The sequence below is a fragment of the Thalassophryne amazonica genome, chromosome 4 (genome assembly GCF_902500255.1).
Source record: "Thalassophryne amazonica chromosome 4, fThaAma1.1, whole genome shotgun sequence".
NCBI lineage: Eukaryota > Metazoa > Chordata > Actinopteri > Batrachoidiformes > Batrachoididae > Thalassophryne > Thalassophryne amazonica.
Window position 1 is genome coordinate 76,245,600 of NC_047106.1, and position 19,770 is coordinate 76,265,369.

The window sequence follows — 19,770 nt, forward strand, 5'->3', positions numbered from 1 at the left end:
ATAAACCGGTCCAGTCAGCTTGAAACAATTTTCTGGTAATTTGTGATGCTGCATGTGACATCTCACAAAACTACTCCCTTGAATATTCTTTACTTGCTCCATATATCACTGCAGTATAAGTCGCAGCAGGCTCATACCATAAAGTATACATACAATTTTCAGTTTCCATTTTGCATTACGATTTAAAAAGAGTAAGTACAGTTGTTTGACAATAAGTGGCTTCACCCAAAAACTAACCATGACTGAAAACAATTTTTTTGGTGTTATCATTCATATTTGTTGACAAATGGCCAAAAAAGAAAACAAAAATTCTGCCAGGGGAAGTAAACGTTTGAGTACAACTGTATGACACCTGACACATCATGACAGCTGAGAGGAAGAGCCGGTGAGCTGTGTGATCACAGCTATGACATGACAAAAAACAACACACATATAGAAAGGACCAAACCGTCAGTGACTTTGCACCAGCCCCGAAAAAGTGTAATTGTCCAGAAACGTATGGACCTGGCCACATAACAGGTTAAACCAATAATGTATTTTCTCAATTCCAGATCCACAGCTTGACATCAATCACTTCACATCTGCTACATAGTATGTGGGAGGACAACCTTCAGAAATGGATGCTCCCCTTATCCATCATCTGTTGTCTTATTTTCTAGTCGTGCCCATATATCCCCCCACGGACTAATGGAAAGTGAGCATAAGAATTAGTGGAGTTGCTAACTGTAGTGAGAAGGACAAGATGCAGACTCTATATCCTCGAATATTTTTTAAGGTTTGTTGACTGAGATTGGGTCTGATCAGGTGAGTTAAAGATTAATGCTGGCAGCATCATCAGGTGGGAGGATTGGTAGATAAGAAGGACTGAGAGATGAGTGAGAAAAAAAGAGATATTGGGTGAAATGAAACAGGATCAAAAGGCTGAGTTGGCAGAAGGTGATTAAGAATATGCAGATGAGATAAGGGAGGCAATGCTCGATGAAAGCATGGGCTAAAAGGGAAAGGGAGCAAGAGGAGGGCAAGAGCAAACATGGATGAAAACCAGAGGGGATGACACAGAAACAGAGCTGCATAAAGTACAGTGAGAAAAAGAGACAACGAAAACAAAAAGAAAATCACCTGAATGATACAGGCATTGATGTTTCATAAAAGGTAGAAAAAGAGACTGGGGGTCCTACCTTACAGAAGGCACAATGTGCAGTGCAGTTTTAATTACTAGTTTCTAACCAACATAGTTGTCATTATCACACCAAGCACCCACATTGTGTAACTACCAAATGCACCTGCCCTCATCTGTGTGTGCATAGGTTTGTTTGTCTTAAAATGGTGTTGTGGTCAGGTGTAGTGTTGGTGCACTGCTCTAACGAGGAAGCAGGAAGTGATTGTGCCACAGATTAAAAGAAATTTACTAATTCACTCACGTGTTTGACACCACTAATAATGCATAAATGCAGCATCAAAAGCATCGTTTGTAAACCAGATTCGCAAAATGTGAACAAGAGCCGTAATATCATTTATGGTGCCAATGAGGTGTGTGAGACTGCAGCTTTTGTTTCAATGCTTGATACGAGAAATATGTTTTCATATCTCAAATACGTAATGTGATCGGCAAAAATTAACACAAGATTTGGATTCAGCGCCTGCAAATCACCCAAAATCCGTTGAAAAACTCCATGCAGGAAAAATTGTGTTGACCAGTGTCATAGAGACCAAAATCATGTTTGCTCCAGGTTGTAAACATATTTGTTTCCATTTGAAAACTGGATATTTTAATGTGGGATTCTGGGGGAAGTGACTCACTTTTGTAGCAAGGCTCAAGTTGCCATTCAAGGAACTGCAAGATTTTCCTTTTCTGCATTTGATTCATTTAACAGCACCAGAGATGCTTGGTGACTAGGCCCTTCCAACTTTGTTCATTGTCAAATTACTCTACACATGCATATAATCACACACAAATAACTTTTTTTTTTTTTTAAGTAGAAAGTACATTACATAATGGAAGCCCCATCCCATTAACTGTGATTACTTTTGATTATAAAGGTGAAAGAGTTTCTGGGGTGAAAGTAGTATAATAAGCAAATGTTTTGTTGAATTCACTGCGCATTCATTTATGATCATTCTCATTCATTCATCATTTTTTCTCTGGGCCCCTCCCCAATCGGACCAGGAGTGACATGTTTAGCCGCATGTTCTCCCTGAATTGCTGGCTGTCTGAGTGGTGTCCAAAAAATGAGGTGGGCTTCATAGATAATTGGCAAGCTTCTGGGGAAAACCTGGTCTTGTTAGGAGAGACGGCATCCATCCCACTTTGGATGGAGCAGCTCTCATTTCTAGAAATCTGGCCAATTTTCTTAAATCCTCCAAACCGTGACTATCCAGGGTTGGGACCAGGAAGCAGAGTTGTAGTCTTACACACCTCTCTGCAGCTTCTCTCCCCCTGCCATCCCCTCATTACCCCATCCCCGTAGAGACGGTGCCTGCTCCCAGACCACCAATAACCAGCAAAAATTTATTTAAGCATAAAAATTCAAAAAGAAAAAATAATATAGCACCTTCAACGCCACCACAGACTAAAACAGTTAAATGTGGTCTATTAAACATTAGATCTCTCTCTTCTAAGTCCCTGTTAGTAAATGATATAATAATTGATCAACATATTGATTTATTCTGCCTTACAGAAACCTGGTTACAGCAGGATGAATATGTTAGTTTAAATGAGTCAACACCCCCGAGTCACACTAACTGTCAGAACGCTCTTAGCACGGGCCGAGGCGGAGGATTAGCAGCAATCTTCCACTCCAGTTTATTAATTAATCAAAAACCCAGACAGAGCTTTAATTCATTTGAAAGCTTGACTCTTAGTCTTGTCCATCCAAATTGGAAGTCCCAAAAACCAGTTTTATTTGTTGTTATCTATCGTCCACCTGGTCGTTACTGTGAGTTTCTCTGTGAATTTTCGGACCTTTTGTCTGACTTAGTGCTTAGCTCAGATAAGATAATTATAGTGGGCGATTTTAACATCCACACAGAAGCTGAGAATGACAGCCTCAACACTGAATTTAATCTATTGTTAGACTCGATTGGCTTTGCTCAAAATGTAAATGAGTCCACCCACCACTTTAATCATACCTTAGATCTTGTTCTGACTTATGGTATGGAAATTGAAGACTTAACAGTATTCCCTGAAAACCCCCTTCTGTCTGATCATTTCTTAATAACATTTTCATTTACTCTGATGGACTACCCAGCAGTGGGGAATAAGTTTCATTACAGTAGAAGTCTTTCAGAAAGCGCTGTAACTAGGTTTAAGGATATGATTCCTTCTTTATGTTCTCCAATGCCATATACCAACACAGGGCAGAGTAGCTACCTAAACTCTGTGAGTGAGATAGATTATCTCGTCGATAGTTTTATATCCTCTTTGAGGACAACTTTGGATGCTGTAGCTCCTCTGAAAAAGAGATCCTTAAATCAGAAGTGCCTGACTATGTGGTATAACTCACAAACTCGCAGCTTAAAGCAGATAACCCGTAAGTTGGAGAGGAAATGGCGTCTCACTAATTTAGAAGATCTTCACTTACCATGGAAAAAGAGTCTGTTGCTCTATAAAAAAGCCCTCCGTAAAGCTAGGACATCTTACTACTCATCACTAATTGAAGAAAATAAGAACAACCCCAGGTTTCTTTTCAGCACTGTAGCCAGGCTGACAAAGAGTCAGAGCTCTATTGAGCCGAGTATTCCTTTAACTTTAACTAGTAATGACTTCATGACTTTCTTTGCTAATAAAATTTTAACTATTAGAGAAAAAATTACTCATAACCATCCCAAAGACATATTGTTCTCTTTGGCTGCTTTCAGTGATGACAGTATTTGGTTAGACTCTTTCTCTCCGATTGTTCTGTCTGAGTTATTTTCATTAGTTACTTCCTCCAAACCATCAACATGTCTATTAGACCCCATTCCTACCAGGCTGCTCAAGGAAGCCCTACCATTAATTAATGCTTCGGTCTTAAATATGATCTATCTATCTTTATTAGTTGGCTATGTACCACAGGCTTTTAAGGTGGCAGTAATTAAACCATTACTTAAAAAGCTATCACTTGACCCAGCTATCTTAGCTAATTATAGGCCAATCTCCAACCTTCCTTTTCTCTCAAAAATTCTTGAAAGGGTAGTTGTAAAACAGCTAACTGATCATCTGCAGAGGAATGGTCTATTTGAAGAGTTTCAGTCAGGGTTTAGAATTCATCATAGTACAGAAACAGCATTAGTGAAGGTTACAAATGATCTTCTTATGGCCTCAGACAGTGGACTCATATCTGTGCTTGTTCTGTTAGACCTCAGTGCTGCTTTTGATACTGTTGACCATAAAATTTTATTAAAGAGATTAGAGCATGCTATAGGTATTAAAGGCACTGCGCTGCAGTGGTTTGAATCATATTTATCTAATAGATTACAATTTGTTCATGTAAATGGGGAATCTTCTTCACAGACTAAGGTTAATTATGGAGTTCCACAAGGTTCTGTGCTAGGACCAATTTTATTCACTTTATACATGCTTCCCTTAGGCAGTATTATTAGACAGCATTGCTTAAATTTTCATTGTTACACAGATGATACCCAGCTTTATCTATCCATGAAGCCAGAGGACACACACCAATTAGCTAAACTGCAGGATTGTCTTACAGACATAAAGACATGGATGACCTCTAATTTCCTGCTTTTAAACTCAGATAAAACTGAAGTTATTGTACTTGGCCCCACAAATCTTAGAAACATGGTGTCTAACCAGATCCTTACTCTGGATGGCATTACCCTGACCTCTAGTAATACTGTAAAAAATCTTGGAGTCATTTTTGATCAGGATATGTCCTTCAATGCGCATATTAAGCAAATATGTAGGACTGCTTTTTTGCATTTGCGCAATATCTCTAAAATTAGAAAGGTCTTGTCTCAGAGTGATGCTGAAAAACTAATTCATGCATTTATTTCCTCTAGGCTGGACTATTGTAATTCATTATTATCAGGTTGTCCTAAAAGTTCCCTGAAAAGCCTTCAGTTAATTCAAAATGCTGCAGCTAGAGTACTGACAGGGACTAGAAGTAGAGAGCATATTTCACCCATATTGGCTTCTCTTCATTGGCTTCCTGTTAATTCTAGAATAGAATTTAAAATTCTTCTTCTTACTTATAAGGTTTTGAATAATCAGGTCGCATCTTATCTTAGGGACTTCATAGTACCATATCACCCCAATAGAGCGCTTCGCTCTCAGACTGCAGGCTTACTTGTAGTTCCTAGGGTTTTTAAGAGTAGAATGGGAGGCAGAGCCTTCAGCTTTCAGGCTCCTCTCCTCTGGAACCAGCTCCCAGTTCGGATCAGGGAGACATACACCCTCTCTACTTTTAAGATTAGGCTTAAAACTTTCCTTTTTGCTAAAGCTTATAGTTAGGGCTGGATCAGGTGACCCTGAACCATCCCTTAGTTATGCTGCTATAGACTTAGACTGCTGGGGGGTTCCCATGATGCACTGTGTGTTTCTTTCTCTTTTTGCTCTGTATGCACCACTCTGCATTTAATCATTAGTGATTGATCTCTGCTCCCCTCCACAGCATGTCTTTTTCCTGATTCTCTCCCTCAGCCCCAACCAGTCCCAGCAGAAGACTGCCCCTCCCTGAGCCTGGTTCTGCTGGAGGTTTCTTCCTGTTAAAAGGGAGTTTTTCCTTCCCACTGTCGCCAAGTGCTTGCTCACAGGGGGTCGTTTTGACCGTTGGGGTTTTTCCGTAATTATTGTATGGCTTTGCCTTACAATATAAAGCGCCTTGGGGCAACTGTTTGTTGTGATTTGGCGCTATATAAATAAAATTGATTTGATTTGATTTGATTCTCTACCATCTGAAACAAGGTCATAATTTATCTTGTTGCAAGACATTCCTATGACAAGCAATTATCTCTGTTCAATTATTTGAGCACTTTGAAGCAGAGATATATTTAAAGAAAGTGTTGAGGGAGGCGAGGCAAACACTGTCTGGAAAGAGGATGATAGATTTCCTGCAGCTATGGCTGAACCAGCTCATGCACAAAGTAGCTAGTATACAGTTAGGCAGGCACTATTTAGGCTTCATGGAGATCTGAATTTGAGAGACCTGGTGTGAGAAAAATTGGGTCAAGAGACCCTGACATCCTTTGGAAAAAGAAAAATTGTAACCAAATATAGGGGAAAGTGGAATTCAAGGTAAAGGAAAGTCATTGTGTAAGTCATAGGTGTCAAACTGATTCCAGAAAGGGCCAAGAGGGTGCAGGTTTTCTTTGTAACCACCAACTCTAGCAGGTGATTTCACTGATGAACATCACTTTGAGCAGATGGGTAGAGTTCATCAGTGAAATCACCTGGTGGAGTTGGTAGCTACAAAGAAAACCTGCACCCTCTTGGCCCTTTCTGGAATCATTTTGACACCTATGGTGTAGGTAGACATTGGTTCAAGGAATCCATGTGCAGAATCAAGGAAAAACTTATGAAGCAGTTTTTTAGTTATACTATGATAAGTATCCAAAATGTATGTATTGGACATTTTGGGGTCCTGTGGGGCCATCAGCATGATTGAAAGACAAAAATATTTATTATTATTATTATTTTCTGTAGACAGCCTCCCATGGAATCTTGGAAAAGTAGAGAAAAGGCTACAGAACTTTTTTTCCCTACAAAATAAATAAATAAACAAATAAATAAACTGTGAAAAACTGCCTCTTTTTTGCCCTTTTGAGGGAAGCAGGGGGCTCCTGAGTGCCCATACCAGGATTCAAAACAATGAGATTTTCTTTGCCTGAAGGCAGCCTGCTAAAGAATGTTTATGTTACATTAGAGAAACAGTTATTGTGCAATAAATTGAACACTATGAAAAAAAAATGCATGTTTTGCCTTTTGGAAGTCCAACTTACTGTACCAGGTTCAGACAGGCCCCCATGGATTGTCACTACCAAATTTCAAGAAATTTCAGTGAACAATTCTTGAGAAACTCCCCGGTGACAGGGCTGAGCGGAGGCGAGGCACAGACAGAGGCTGGACATAAATGCAGGCTCACAACAGGATGTATGATTAAAGGATGATTTAATTCAGGCCTGGGTTCGGTAACAGGAAGGCAGTCAACGGAGCAAAAGTACCAGGCAGGGACAAGACAGAGGACGTGGTCAAAAACAAGCAGGGTCAGTACACTAGCAAACAGAGTTATCAGGGCTGAGGCAAAAGGCAGGATCTGGTACACAGAGCAGAGTCAAAAACGCGGCTTGGCAGAAACAGGACAAGACAAAGTGCTGGTAAGTGAATGAAATCAACAAACAAGCAGGGAGGAAGTGAACTGAAGCAGTTTAAATAAGAACAGGTGGTAATAGGATAATGAGGTGCACGTGGTGGAGGAGCCTGGAAGGGGGCGTGGTCAGGTGAAAACTAAGAGGCAAAAGAGATGCAGCAAGGCAGTGACAAATGGGCAAGTAAATGACAGACGAATGGGGCGTGGCCAACAGTGATGAGAAAGTGCAGGTGCAGATAGAGAGTCCCGTGATCAGAAGAAGACTGTGATAAAAATGAAACTGGACATGACTACTTAGAGACCTGAGAGAAGTGCAGACGAAGACGCAAGTGAGCAGTGAAGAGATTACAGACATGACAACTAAAGATCATACAAAGAAAACATGAACACGAATGTTGAACACGAATCTTAAACTTGAACAGGACTGAAAAGCAAACCAGAACATGATAAACAGAATAATGGGAAATTAAACACTACGACAAAACTAAACCGGAACAGACAAACTATAAGAAAAACAGAAACTATGTGATAACAAAACCTGACATCACAGTACTATATAACAGAAACGAAAACAGCAAAATAGGCAAACAATAACTAAATGATAAACCATGACAACACAGACTGATAGAACAAAACAAGAACAGAACTGAAACATGGCCAAAGTCTAAGAGTAACAAAGAAAGAAAGTAACAAAGCAAAAAATAGAACACAGAATAAACACATGATGAAAGTAACAATTAATAAAACAAGCCTGGGGCAGAAGGAGCAGAACCAAATAAAGAGGGAAAATAAGGACTGAAGCCTGGAACTGGGCCGGGCATGACACCCGGACAACACAATGTGCACGCCTCACCATGCACGGAGCACTGCAGATGAATTTTGATTACATTAGACTTTCAGACTTTGAGTCCAAAGGACTAAAAACATTGATCCAGGCATATCACAATCCTAAAGTCTGGGAAACAGAGAATCATCAAAAGCATTGTAAGCAACACAAAGTCAGCAAGATAAAGACTGACAGACAGATGATGAAGAACATTTAGATAAGACCCGATAGGCTGAAGCAGGGAGATCGTAAGGGCCACCTCACACATAGTGCGAATACGTACAACTCAGGGTGACTCACGGTGGTAGAGCTCGAATGAGCACACCAAGAAACCTCATGCCGATGGGCGATCTCAGTGCGAGAGCTGGTGCACACGCCAGTGTCTTTCAAGCAGGAACAGTGTGAGGTGCACCACATCGCGCCGCTTATGTGAAAAAAAAGCAACAACAACAAAAAACAGCCGGTACCTGTGGGACCACATCGCGCCGCTTATGTGGAATAAATGAAAAAAAAAGAAAAGAAAAACACATTCCAGCTACTAGACGTGAACCCACGCCTTCCAAAAGCTTTGATTATCAGTCAGCAATTTTACCACTGAGCTACAGAGCTGTTCTTTGAAAGCTGTGGGAATCTGTCTCATATCAGGAAGGACATGGAAGTATTACCATAAAATTAAAATCACACACCATATAAAAACAACGCATTTATCAAGCGAGCAATACAAATATGATCTGTCTGTTCCTCTGGTGATGACCCATGGTCACAGACATACAGTCATGAAATGACATGAATGAGAAGCAGTGTGCGCTGATCATGTCCACATCTACTGGTCCTGAGTATCCAGTCGGCCGCACGTGTTCTGCCCGACACGCGTGTTCTGCCCGACACGCGTCTTGTGGATGGTGTGCCGCAGCACAGACACTGCATCATATGGAACAGAGCTCACGTGGGTGAGGTGATGGTCAGATCGCCAAGAGTGCAACTGGACACATATTTTCTAAGTGCCATGCGAGCGGTGTTAGATGTTCATGCGTGTCACCTGGAATTTGGCCAACACCTGCTGCGGCAGGGTGCGATGGGTCCACACAGCGCACACCCTGTCTTTCAGCCGCTCGTGTGCGCAAAACGTTGTAGCAACAGGTATACGAGGCATTAGAGGCAGGGACGATTCTACACGTTTTGCATGAAATTCCTGCTTTGTGCGCACGTCAACCAAATGTTGCGCTATGTGTGAAGGGGCCCTTAATGAGGTTCACCTGAATTATGATTATTATACACTCAACAAAAATATAAACGCAACACTTTTGGTTTTGCTCCCATTTTGTATGAGATGAACTCAAAGATCTAAAACTTTTTCCACATACACAATATCACCATTTCCCTCAAATATTGTTCACAAACCAGTCAAAATCTGTGATTGTGAGCACTTCTCCTTTGCTGAGATAATCCATCCCACCTCACAGGTGTGCCATATCAAGATGCTGATTAGACACCATGATTAGTGCACAGGTGTGCCTTAGACTGCCCACAATAAAAGGCCACTCTGAAAGGTGCAGTTTTATCACACAGCACAATGCCACAGATGTCGCACGATTTGAGGGAGCGTGCAATTGGCATGCTGACAGCAAGAATGTCAACCAGAGCTGTTGCTCGTGTATTGAATGTTCATTTCTCTACCATAAGCCGTCTACAAAGGCGTTTCAGAGAATTTGGCAGTACATCCAACCAGCCTCACAACCGCAGACCACGTGTAACCACACCAGCCCAGGACCTCCACATCCAGCATGTTCACCTCCAAGATCGTCTGAGACCAGCCACTCGGACAGCTGCTGAAACAATTGGTTTGCATAACCAAAGAATTTCTACACAAACTGTCAGAAACCGTCTCAGGGAAGCTCATCTGCATGCTCGTCGTCCTCATCGGGGTCTCACATTTGCTGGTGTTTGGCACGTTGGAGAGGTGTTCTCTTCACGGATGATGTGAAGGAGATGTGATGCACTGCATGAGGCAAATGGTAGTCACACCAGATACTGACTGGTATCCCCCCCAATAAAACAAAACTGCACCTTTCAGAGTGGCCTTTTATTGTGGGCAGTCTAAGGCACACCTGTGCACTAATCATGGTGTCTAATCAGCATCTTGATATGGCACACCTGTGAGGTGGGATGGATTATCTCAGCAAAGGAGAAGTGCTCACTATCACAGATTTAGACTGGTTTGTGAACAATATTTGAGGGAAATGGTGATATTGCGTATGTGGAAAAAGTTTTAGATCTTTGAGTTCATCTCATACAAAATGGGAGCAAAACCAAAAGTGTTGCGTTTATATTTTTGTTGAGTATAATTAGTGTGTTGCTTTGTAGTTTAACTTTAGCTTGTGCTGTTTCAATGATTAACGTTTACACCAGTCAGCTCTTGCACGTCTTCTTCATTTTCTGTGGAAGTTTAGTGTTTTTGTGTGGACGCAGATGAACCTTGAAATGGTGCCATGTTTTCAGAACACTATTTGAAAACAACAAAATAAAAGATTGTATTGGGTAAGTGCCACATCCGTGTGGACAAGGCCTGAATTAACTTTAACATGTGTGAGTTGTCGTGGTCTCACACATACACAGGATGAAAAAAAAAAATACCCTAAGTGCCCAACAACCACACCTGAGTGTAAAGAGGTGCAACCATGGTACTGTACCACCTGATCAAGCATGTAACTTATTTTTATGCAATCCTGACTGCAGCTATAATGCAGTTGTTCTCAGCCAGTAGTCTAATAAAGAACAGAAGTTACTGTACCATATGCATTTACCTATTTGATCCACATTTGATCAACATCAAGCAGAGTTATCTTACACTCAAACCCTGAAACACTTACCACCTAAAGATTCAAACTGTATGTGAAGCTTTTCCACACACACATTTGTTGAAATAACTTCACCCCTTGCCCCACTATATACCCATTTCACTTTCCAATATTCTGTACTATTCACAAGAGGCCGTGCTAAATCGCTTATTAATCAGGCCACTCTGACTTGACCGCAGACGCTGTATATGCGACGCTGGATATGCTCTGAGGCATGGACATAAACACACAATCACAAAAAGCCATGCAAACACATGCACACACTACTATCTACACTTCTAATCTGCCAGCAATGAGGTCAGTGCTCTCATTAGAGCTGAGAGAAAAGAGGGAGGACATGAAAGTAAGACAAAAGAGGGATGAGAGGAGGGGAGGCCAAGAAAGAAAATTCCATGTCATGTTTTCCCAGTGGATATCAGAATGCATGTGTGGATGACTTTGTGAGTGTAACATAATTTCTACTACATTATCTGCATGACATATGTCTGTAGACTCAACTCACCCAAATCTCACAAGTTCATGATGGCATTACAAAAAGTAGACTAATCTATGGTTCGTGATAGTGTCACGAAAAGTACCCCATTTTCATGATGGGGGGAGCACAAATTCATTTCGTGACAGGGGCACAAAATGAGGGGTGACACGGGAGGGTCATGGGGGTTAGTGTTATAGTGTCATACCATAACACTTATGTTATGGTTATGATTAGAGTTAGGAGAAGGGGGAGGATTAGAAATAGTAAAATAAAAAATTATGTCACAAAAATGTGATTTATTTTGTGACAGGGCATGAAAAAAGCACAAGACTGGGCTGACACAACTAAAGCCACATCTGTACTTTATGTTACAGGATTATGGCCATTCAATTGATATCCTTGGTATCAGATATCAGTTAACTTCACCAGTTCAACAATTCGTCATGCTTGTTTGCCATTTTGTAGTAATAGCTGACTACAACATTTTTGTCAAAAGAGTTCCAACAGAAACATTAGTAGTGCTGCTAAGCCCTATACCAATAGCACCAAAGTTCCAAATAGTTTGGTTTTTGACACAGTATGTGGTGACCCTCTGGCTGAACCAGTGACACTGAAAAATATTACAGATTTTGGGGTCTCACACCTTGGGTTCGAACAAAGACCTTACCATGTGGCATTTGAGAACAAAGAAAGAGGCCCAAACCAGCTCCCATTCTACATTAAACATCTGTGAATATAATTCCATCATTTCACCCCCTCGCCCTCCACCAAGCCAAGCCTCACATCCTGATTGTACAATTAAAACAGCAGAACCACCATGAGCCTCTGTGGCAGGGTCGTGCATCAGAAATCGCAGAAATGAAGACCATGGAACCACCATAAAACCGTAAGGCCACAAGCTCATCAGTGCTGCAGAAGGGGAGCTCCAGGATGCTTTGGCACTAATCCTGCATTGTCTAATAATACCAGCCAACAAATAACCAAGCCCCAGACACTTCACCCGTTGCCAAGGGAACCAGCCTGTTAATATTGCTAACATTAAAGGGAAAGAATAGGGTTATCTCCAGCATCATGCATCCCTAAAACAAATAATGACATCTCCCCCAATAATATACAGTTAGGGCTTATATTTAAAGCAGAGGGAAATACTGACTTTCAAGCATGAAACAGGAACCAGGAGAAGTGAATTGTTCCTTTAATCTGAACATTTGACAGAAGGAAAATGCAATGTGATCCATTAGGATCTCTAGCGCTACACTCCCACTAACTGCTGACTATGCCACATTACCATTAGTGAAATGCCAGCACTGCTCCATTAACACTCAGTCCCCTTTATTTTCTCTCTCTCTTTGTCTTAGGTTTGTTCATACTAATGCACATTTTATACTTCATAACTATGAAACTGTATTTGCTTAGTGCAGGTGCAATCCACCAACTTCACCTTGCTTGGCAAGACCATTCAGCAGACATCTTGATTTATTTATTTATTTACAGCTGTGCTTATAAACGTTTACATACCCTGGCAATTTTTTTGTCCATGTTTCTGAGAATATGAATGATAACACAAAAACTTTTTTTTAACTCGTGGTTAATGGTTGGGTGAACCCATTTATTGTCTGAAGGGGGTCTGATATCCAAAACAAATCTTATATTACATATACACTGTCATTCCATTCCATGGGTTGGATAATGTATGTGAAATATTATGATCATGATAGCTGTTACACCACGAGCAGATGTGCCGTACCATGCTGCTGCCCCAAGTCAATGCATTTCAGAGGCTTGGTGCAGCATGGCACAGTGCAGCTGAATGGCATGTCACAGATGTAATGCACATATTATGACATGTACACCATCAAGCCCTTTAGGAGGAATGCCATTCCAACTGTATTGCCAAGCCATTACAACATAAATAAAATAGAAAATCACAGCGCAGGGCAAACAACAGCCAGGCTGCAGTCTGTAATAAGATCCCTGTCATCCTGGGAGTTTGCATCACCCAAGCGCTGACAGCACGTGCCTCGTCCACCACAAAGTATCTATCTAATATGACAAGCCATTCAGTGGTGCAACACGTGCCACACAGGCAGAAAGTGGGACACCCCGCTGCACATCAGGGCACGTAAGACATGATCACAAAGTCCAGACAGTACGTCATGTGAAGTGTTACATAATTATATACTAGTGAACTTCATAGCCTTCTGTTGTCAACTACTGAGAGCTGAAATGCTCTCTAGGTAACAAGTGGTGAGAATCTTATGGCCCTGGTTAACAACTGAGGTGAATGGGTGTTTGGGTAGTTTACATGGCACAGCTTTTCAATCTCACAAATTAACTACTGATTGTTATTGTAGCAGACTAGCTGGGGCTTCCGTGCTACAAATACAGTGGCTGTCATCATGAATATGGTTTCTGCTGAAGCTAGGTTATAAATTCCACTCGTTGCTGAAAAACAGTAACTTGTAAGATGTTTTAGTTAGTTATTACAACAAAATGTCAAATTAATTTCAACAAATGTTATGTAAGTGCTCCCAAAGGTCAAACTCGTGAAGAAAACTGGTGTTTGATTTCAAGAATATTAAATAAATGCTCAAACAGCTTTACAGAACCTGTGTGCCTTTTGGAGAGTGTGCAACAGTATGTTTGTTGATTGGTGTTTTGGCTCACCGGGTCCAGTACAGGTGTGATGAGCAGGTGTTTCCCCCAAAGGAATTGACGATCCACATCCCAGGTGGCACTGTCAGAATAAAACCTTGAGGAGAGGGGGAACAGGAGCAAATTAATACATGAAATTCTACATTTCATTCTTGCTGAGAATCCATCATCAATTTGATGGGTTAGTAAATGCCTGTTGGTGTGTTGACACTGTTCCATAACAATATGTAGGGCATTGCTTGGAAGTATGCTAATGATTTTCCCAGTGTTTACTTCCACCTTGTCTTTAATAATTTATTGTAAAACTGTAGCACAGTTTACCACAAACAAATAAATCATTGCCTGAGTAATTTTTTCAAGTAAAGCTGAGAGCCTCCTGAAATCAATGGAGGGACATGAAACCAGCTCTCACTTTTTTTAAATTACTACATTCCTGACAGTTTCACAATTTCCACATTAGGATGATTTAACCAACAGAACAGCTTTTCTCATCTCTGTTCTTGCCTGCCATGGCAATAAAGTGATGTGCAAAATGCATTAATTTTCATATATAGCTTCTGGCCACATTCAAGCAGACAGAAACACAACCAAGAGCTGACTGACAAAGTACTATCAGAAAAGGTGCTTGCAGACATGCAGATATCAACACGGCTGTAATCAACATCCCTTCTACCAGTATCAGAGAAGCCACTGAGCTCGTATACACTACTGTCACAGTAATCATAGACACACTCAGGTATAAAATCAACTATGTGTGCAGAGAGAGCCACTGACGGAGAAGAAGATTGGAAGCCCAAAACCAGATAGCCCAGAAGGATGTTAGTCACCTATCAAAGCTATAGAAGGGCATCGTAAGAAACAGGTCCTAGATGGATAAGAAGTTCAACGAGATGTCCATAACTGAAGCCCCGTGAACTATGAAACAAATGCTCATAACTCTGGCTACCAGGCTGAAGAGATACACCAGAGAAGCACAGGCAAAAATAATAAATGGCCTGTTCTTTAGTGACCCACCCAGGTTGTACTCCCAGCTGAAAGAGGAAAGCAGTAGCATAAGGACAGACCTGCCCAGAGCTGAGACTGAGCTGTACTCGAAGATCAATTGAACAAAAAACAAACAAACAAACAACAACAAAAAAACAACATGCATCACATAGAACAATCCTGAACCTGAAGGGCCCCCACAAGGGTACACCACCCTTGAACTACTGGCCAATTATTTGCTTCTCCACAATGTGGAAGCTACTCTCAGGCATCATAGCTAGGCACATAAGCACAGGTCAGAAGGGCACTGGAAACAATATCAGTGGATCACAGCACCAACTACTGGTTGACAGAGCAGTGCACCAGGTGGACCAACCTGAGCACAACCTGGATTGACTACAAGAAAGCCTACAAGTCAATGACTAACACATGGATACTGCAGTGTTTGGCACTATACATGTCAAACAGCACACACAGAACCTTCATCAGGAACTCAATGGGATTGTGAAAGATGTCACTAGAGGCAGACTACACACAAGTCGCCATCATGTGCGGAATATACCAAGGTTATGCACTGTCCTTGCTGCTGTTCTGTATAGGCTGCAACCTGCTCAGACAACTCATCACGAAGAGCTGCTATGGATTTCAATTCAGGAGTGGAGTAACCATCAGCCACCTCCTTTACATGGATGACATCAAGCAGTATGCCAAGAATGAGCAAGACAATGACTCACTGATCCATCTCACCAGGATCTGCAGACAGGATATTTGGATGTTATTCAGATTTGGTGATCCAGACTAAGGGGGTGAAGTTGTCAGAAGACAGGACAGTAGACATACAGGACAGCTACAAGTACAAAGGAATTCCACAAGTTAATGGGAACCATGATGAAGATGCATGAAGGTCTGCCACAGCCAAATATCTCCAGAAGGTAAGATGGGTACTGAGTACCCAGCTCAGTACTACGAATAAGATTTGAGCCATCAATACATACTACCAGTCATCAGGTACCCACCTGAAATAATAAGTTGGGCACAGGAGGAGATTGATACTACTGATGTTAATACATGAAAACTCTTTACAATGCACAGAGGTTTCCACCATATGGCTTTATGAGCAACAAAAAAAGGGACACAAGGATTAGTGAGTGTCAGAGTTACAATCCAGGTTGAGATGAGGAGCATCGATTAATACATCAGAAAGATGGTTCCTCGAGATCATCTGCTAAAAGAATGCCTCAGCCTGTTGTGTGGGCCGCTGAAGAGGAGGTACTGCTGGCCCACCACCACAAGATGGCGCCCTGCTTGAAGTGCGGGCTTCAAGCACGAGAGGGCGTCGGAGCGACCAGGAGTGACAGCTGTCACTCATCATCCGTACCAGCTGTCACTCATCCACTACTCATCACCACCACCATAAAGGCCGGACTGCAACTCCACCTCCCCGCCGAGAAATCAACTACCAATCAGGTAATTTTCTCTGCTGACTAAAATTCGAGTATTAGTCTGATCTCTTTTTGCAGCCGTTTTCCTGGGACGGATACCCTGTCTGTGGAGTTGGCGTTTGGTGTGGACTGCGACGGCTTCGCCTCACACCCCACCCAGATAAGTGGTTATCTCAGGAGCTGCACGAGTGTGTGATTGGAGGTGGAGGTTCTCCCTCCTTTACTGAATACAGACTGTGGGATTACTGAGTGTGCGACCTCACACTCATCTGGACTGTCTCTGTTCTCTGCCAGCAGTACCGGGTCTGACTGCTGAAGACAGCGGCCACCTGGGGCGCAGGGCTTGGCGGCTCCGGTGTTCTTCAGCTCCGTTGGTGGTGGAAGCTGTGTGGATCCGGCTTTTCTCTCGCCAGGCGTCTTCTATCGTCGAGCCTGCCCACACGTCACCTGGTGTATGATTGACAGTCACTGTATTGTTATTGTCTGTACATCGTTGTGTGATTCACAACATTAAATTGTTACTTTTTGGCTTATCCATTGTCCGTTCATTAACGCCCCCTGTTGTGGGTCTGTGTCACGACACTTTCACAACACAGCCATTGGTGTTAATGAACTAGAGGAGGAGATATCATGGAAAGCCATGCACCTCCATGGAATGTACCATCAACACTTGATTGAAGTGATTGACATTGAGAAGTCCTACCAGTGACTAGAAAAGGTCAGACCAAAGGACAGAAAAAAGATCTGGATTATGGCAACACAAGAACAAGCCCTAAGCACCAGATCCATAAAGGCAGGAGTCTACCAAAGCTGACAGGACCCAAGTTGCAGACTGTGCAAATGTGCCTCAGAGACAGTCAATCATAAAGAAGCATGCAAGCTAGGACAGCATACACTGACAGGCACAACCAAGTGTTAGGAATAGTGTACAGGGATATCTGTGGTACATACAGATTTGAAGTCCCCAACACCCGATGGGAGACACCAAACAGGGTGGTTGAGAATGACAGGGCTAAGGTCAAATTTCAGACAGAGAACTAGCTGCTGCCCTACCAAGCAGACATAGTGTTGGTTGACAAGGGCAAGATGACTGCAGTTGTTATCTGTGTGGTAATCCCATCTGACAGCAACATCAGGAAGAAGAAGGAGCACAAGAAAAGTACGAAGGGCTGAAGGCACAACTGGAGTAGATGTGGAAGGTAAAGTCCAAGTGGTCCCAGTGGTAGTAGGAGCATTAGGTTTGTAACTCCCAAACACAGTATTATATATATATATATATATATATATATATATATATATATATATATATATATATACACAAACACCAAAACTCAAATGGATAAATGCCATAGAAAAATAATGTTATAGAAAAAAATGCAGTCATCTTTGAGAGTGACAGTATCACTTTGCCCTGCACAAATGTAAGACAATAACATATCACTTGCGTGAACATGCTTTCATGTTATTTTGACATATTAGCAAATATTAGCATACATATCTGTCATTTTTCAAATAGCACCATAGTATCCTCAAATCTACTCACGTTAACATGCGAGTAGGTTAGCCTGTTTGTGGCAGTGCTGTTTTGTCTTGATCAAACAAATGTAATTATACATTAACAAATTAGCATTTTATGCCAGTACAGCCAGAAATGTGATATCCATGACAACACTCAAGTTAGTTAGTTCTTCTCCATCATTTAAAAACGGCTGTTGTGTGTTCTGGACACCAATTTGACCATAGTGTGTCACCTTTTTTCATCCTTGTGAACTGCAGTGATGGATTAAACAAATAAAGCAACTAATTTATAGATATATATTTACTGTATCAATCATCAGAGAATATGTTGGAATGGTTTACTCGTGCATGACAGGTCGGACGACAGTTTCTCCTGTGGTGTGGGCTTTGTAGAACAGCGTGTAGAGGTAAGGCAGCAGGGTGTAACGTATCCTCAGGTAATGTTTAGAGGTCTCTGCCACCGTTGAGTTTTCACCATATGAAGCTGGGTCCTGCTCCTGGAGACAGAAAGATGGATTACAGGGTTAGAGATGATGAACGAGAGAGAGGGGGAGTGAACAAATAAGGATTTGTCTTTTAACTGTATCTATAGAAAAACAGAAAGACTCATTGTGTTGGAAGGACTTTGTGGGATGATGAACGGGATAATTTAGAGGGATAACAGCATGGTCGAAGAAAGCAAGAGAGTGGGGAGTAAAAATAAGGCACAGACATAGAGTGGAAAGGGAGAAAAGAAATGATGAAGACGCTGTTCGGGAAAAGCAGTATCGGTAAAATTTCAAGAATTTATCCTGACTAGCATTACCATTATCTAAAGCAGAGTGTGAAGAGGGAAAACTTGCAGCAAGAAAGTAGAGAAAAGTAAATGAGAAAGAAACAGATGAGTATGATTTAATATCTTTGATGGTGGTGAGTGAGAGGGTGATTAGCTTCTAAAAGGCCACGCTCCTCTCATCTGTCTAATCATTTATGCCCACAGCTTTTCAACACGCGTGATAAGAACTGTGTATGTGTATGTGTTTGGACTGGCCTGCAAGCCCATGTGATTAGATCCATGATTAGGCCAAGGCAAAGGTCACACATTAGCTGGCTCGTTTATCAGACGGAAATTGTGGTTCAAATTCATCACCATCATTTGTGTGTCCCTCAGCACCACCCCTCCCCTCCGAAACACAAACATCACCCCACTCCACCCAAAGCACATACAACACATATGCTGAAACACCCCCCCCCCCCCCCCCACACACACACACAGACAGACAGTGCTATTTTTTGCAACTCTGAGAAATAACAAAAATGTCACTTCAAATTATTGAGAAAACACCAAATTTCAAGCTATTCAGTGCTGGCGGAGGATTTTTCTTCCAAGTTATTTGTGTTCTTTAATAACCATTCACTGTGTAACATCAATAAAAACAATCTTCCCAGCTCTAGATGTGTTTTTCTTCAGTCTGCATGAAATGACATTCATGATCAGACAGTCCACATTAATAATAAGGCTGCACCTGTTTAAGTTATTAGCCAAAACTATGTGATCTGATATTTCCCTATCTAATGACAAAAGGGTAAAGGGGCCATGAACCTCAGTTTTGAGGACCCCAGAGGCTGGGGAAGGCCAAGGAGAGATCTACATTTCACCTGGCTCCTGGAGATAGATGGTTACATTTTGAAAGGTGGGCATGGACCAGTTGTCTGCAGGGGTCGTTAC

At 41.7% G+C, this 19,770-nt stretch overlaps 1 protein-coding gene across 1 annotated transcript in view; it reads right to left on the bottom strand.

Moving 5' to 3' along the window:
* Nucleotides 1–19,770, bottom strand: part of si (sucrase-isomaltase (alpha-glucosidase)) — a 309,027-nt gene that overhangs the window by 171,827 nt on the left and 117,430 nt on the right. The window contains exons 16-17 of the mRNA XM_034168783.1: nucleotides 18,405–18,559; nucleotides 14,131–14,215 (exon numbers count right to left, since the gene is read on the bottom strand). Of these exons, the coding sequence (XP_034024674.1) occupies nucleotides 14,131–14,215; nucleotides 18,405–18,559 (240 nt within the window). The remainder of the gene's footprint in view (nucleotides 1–14,130; nucleotides 14,216–18,404; nucleotides 18,560–19,770) is intronic.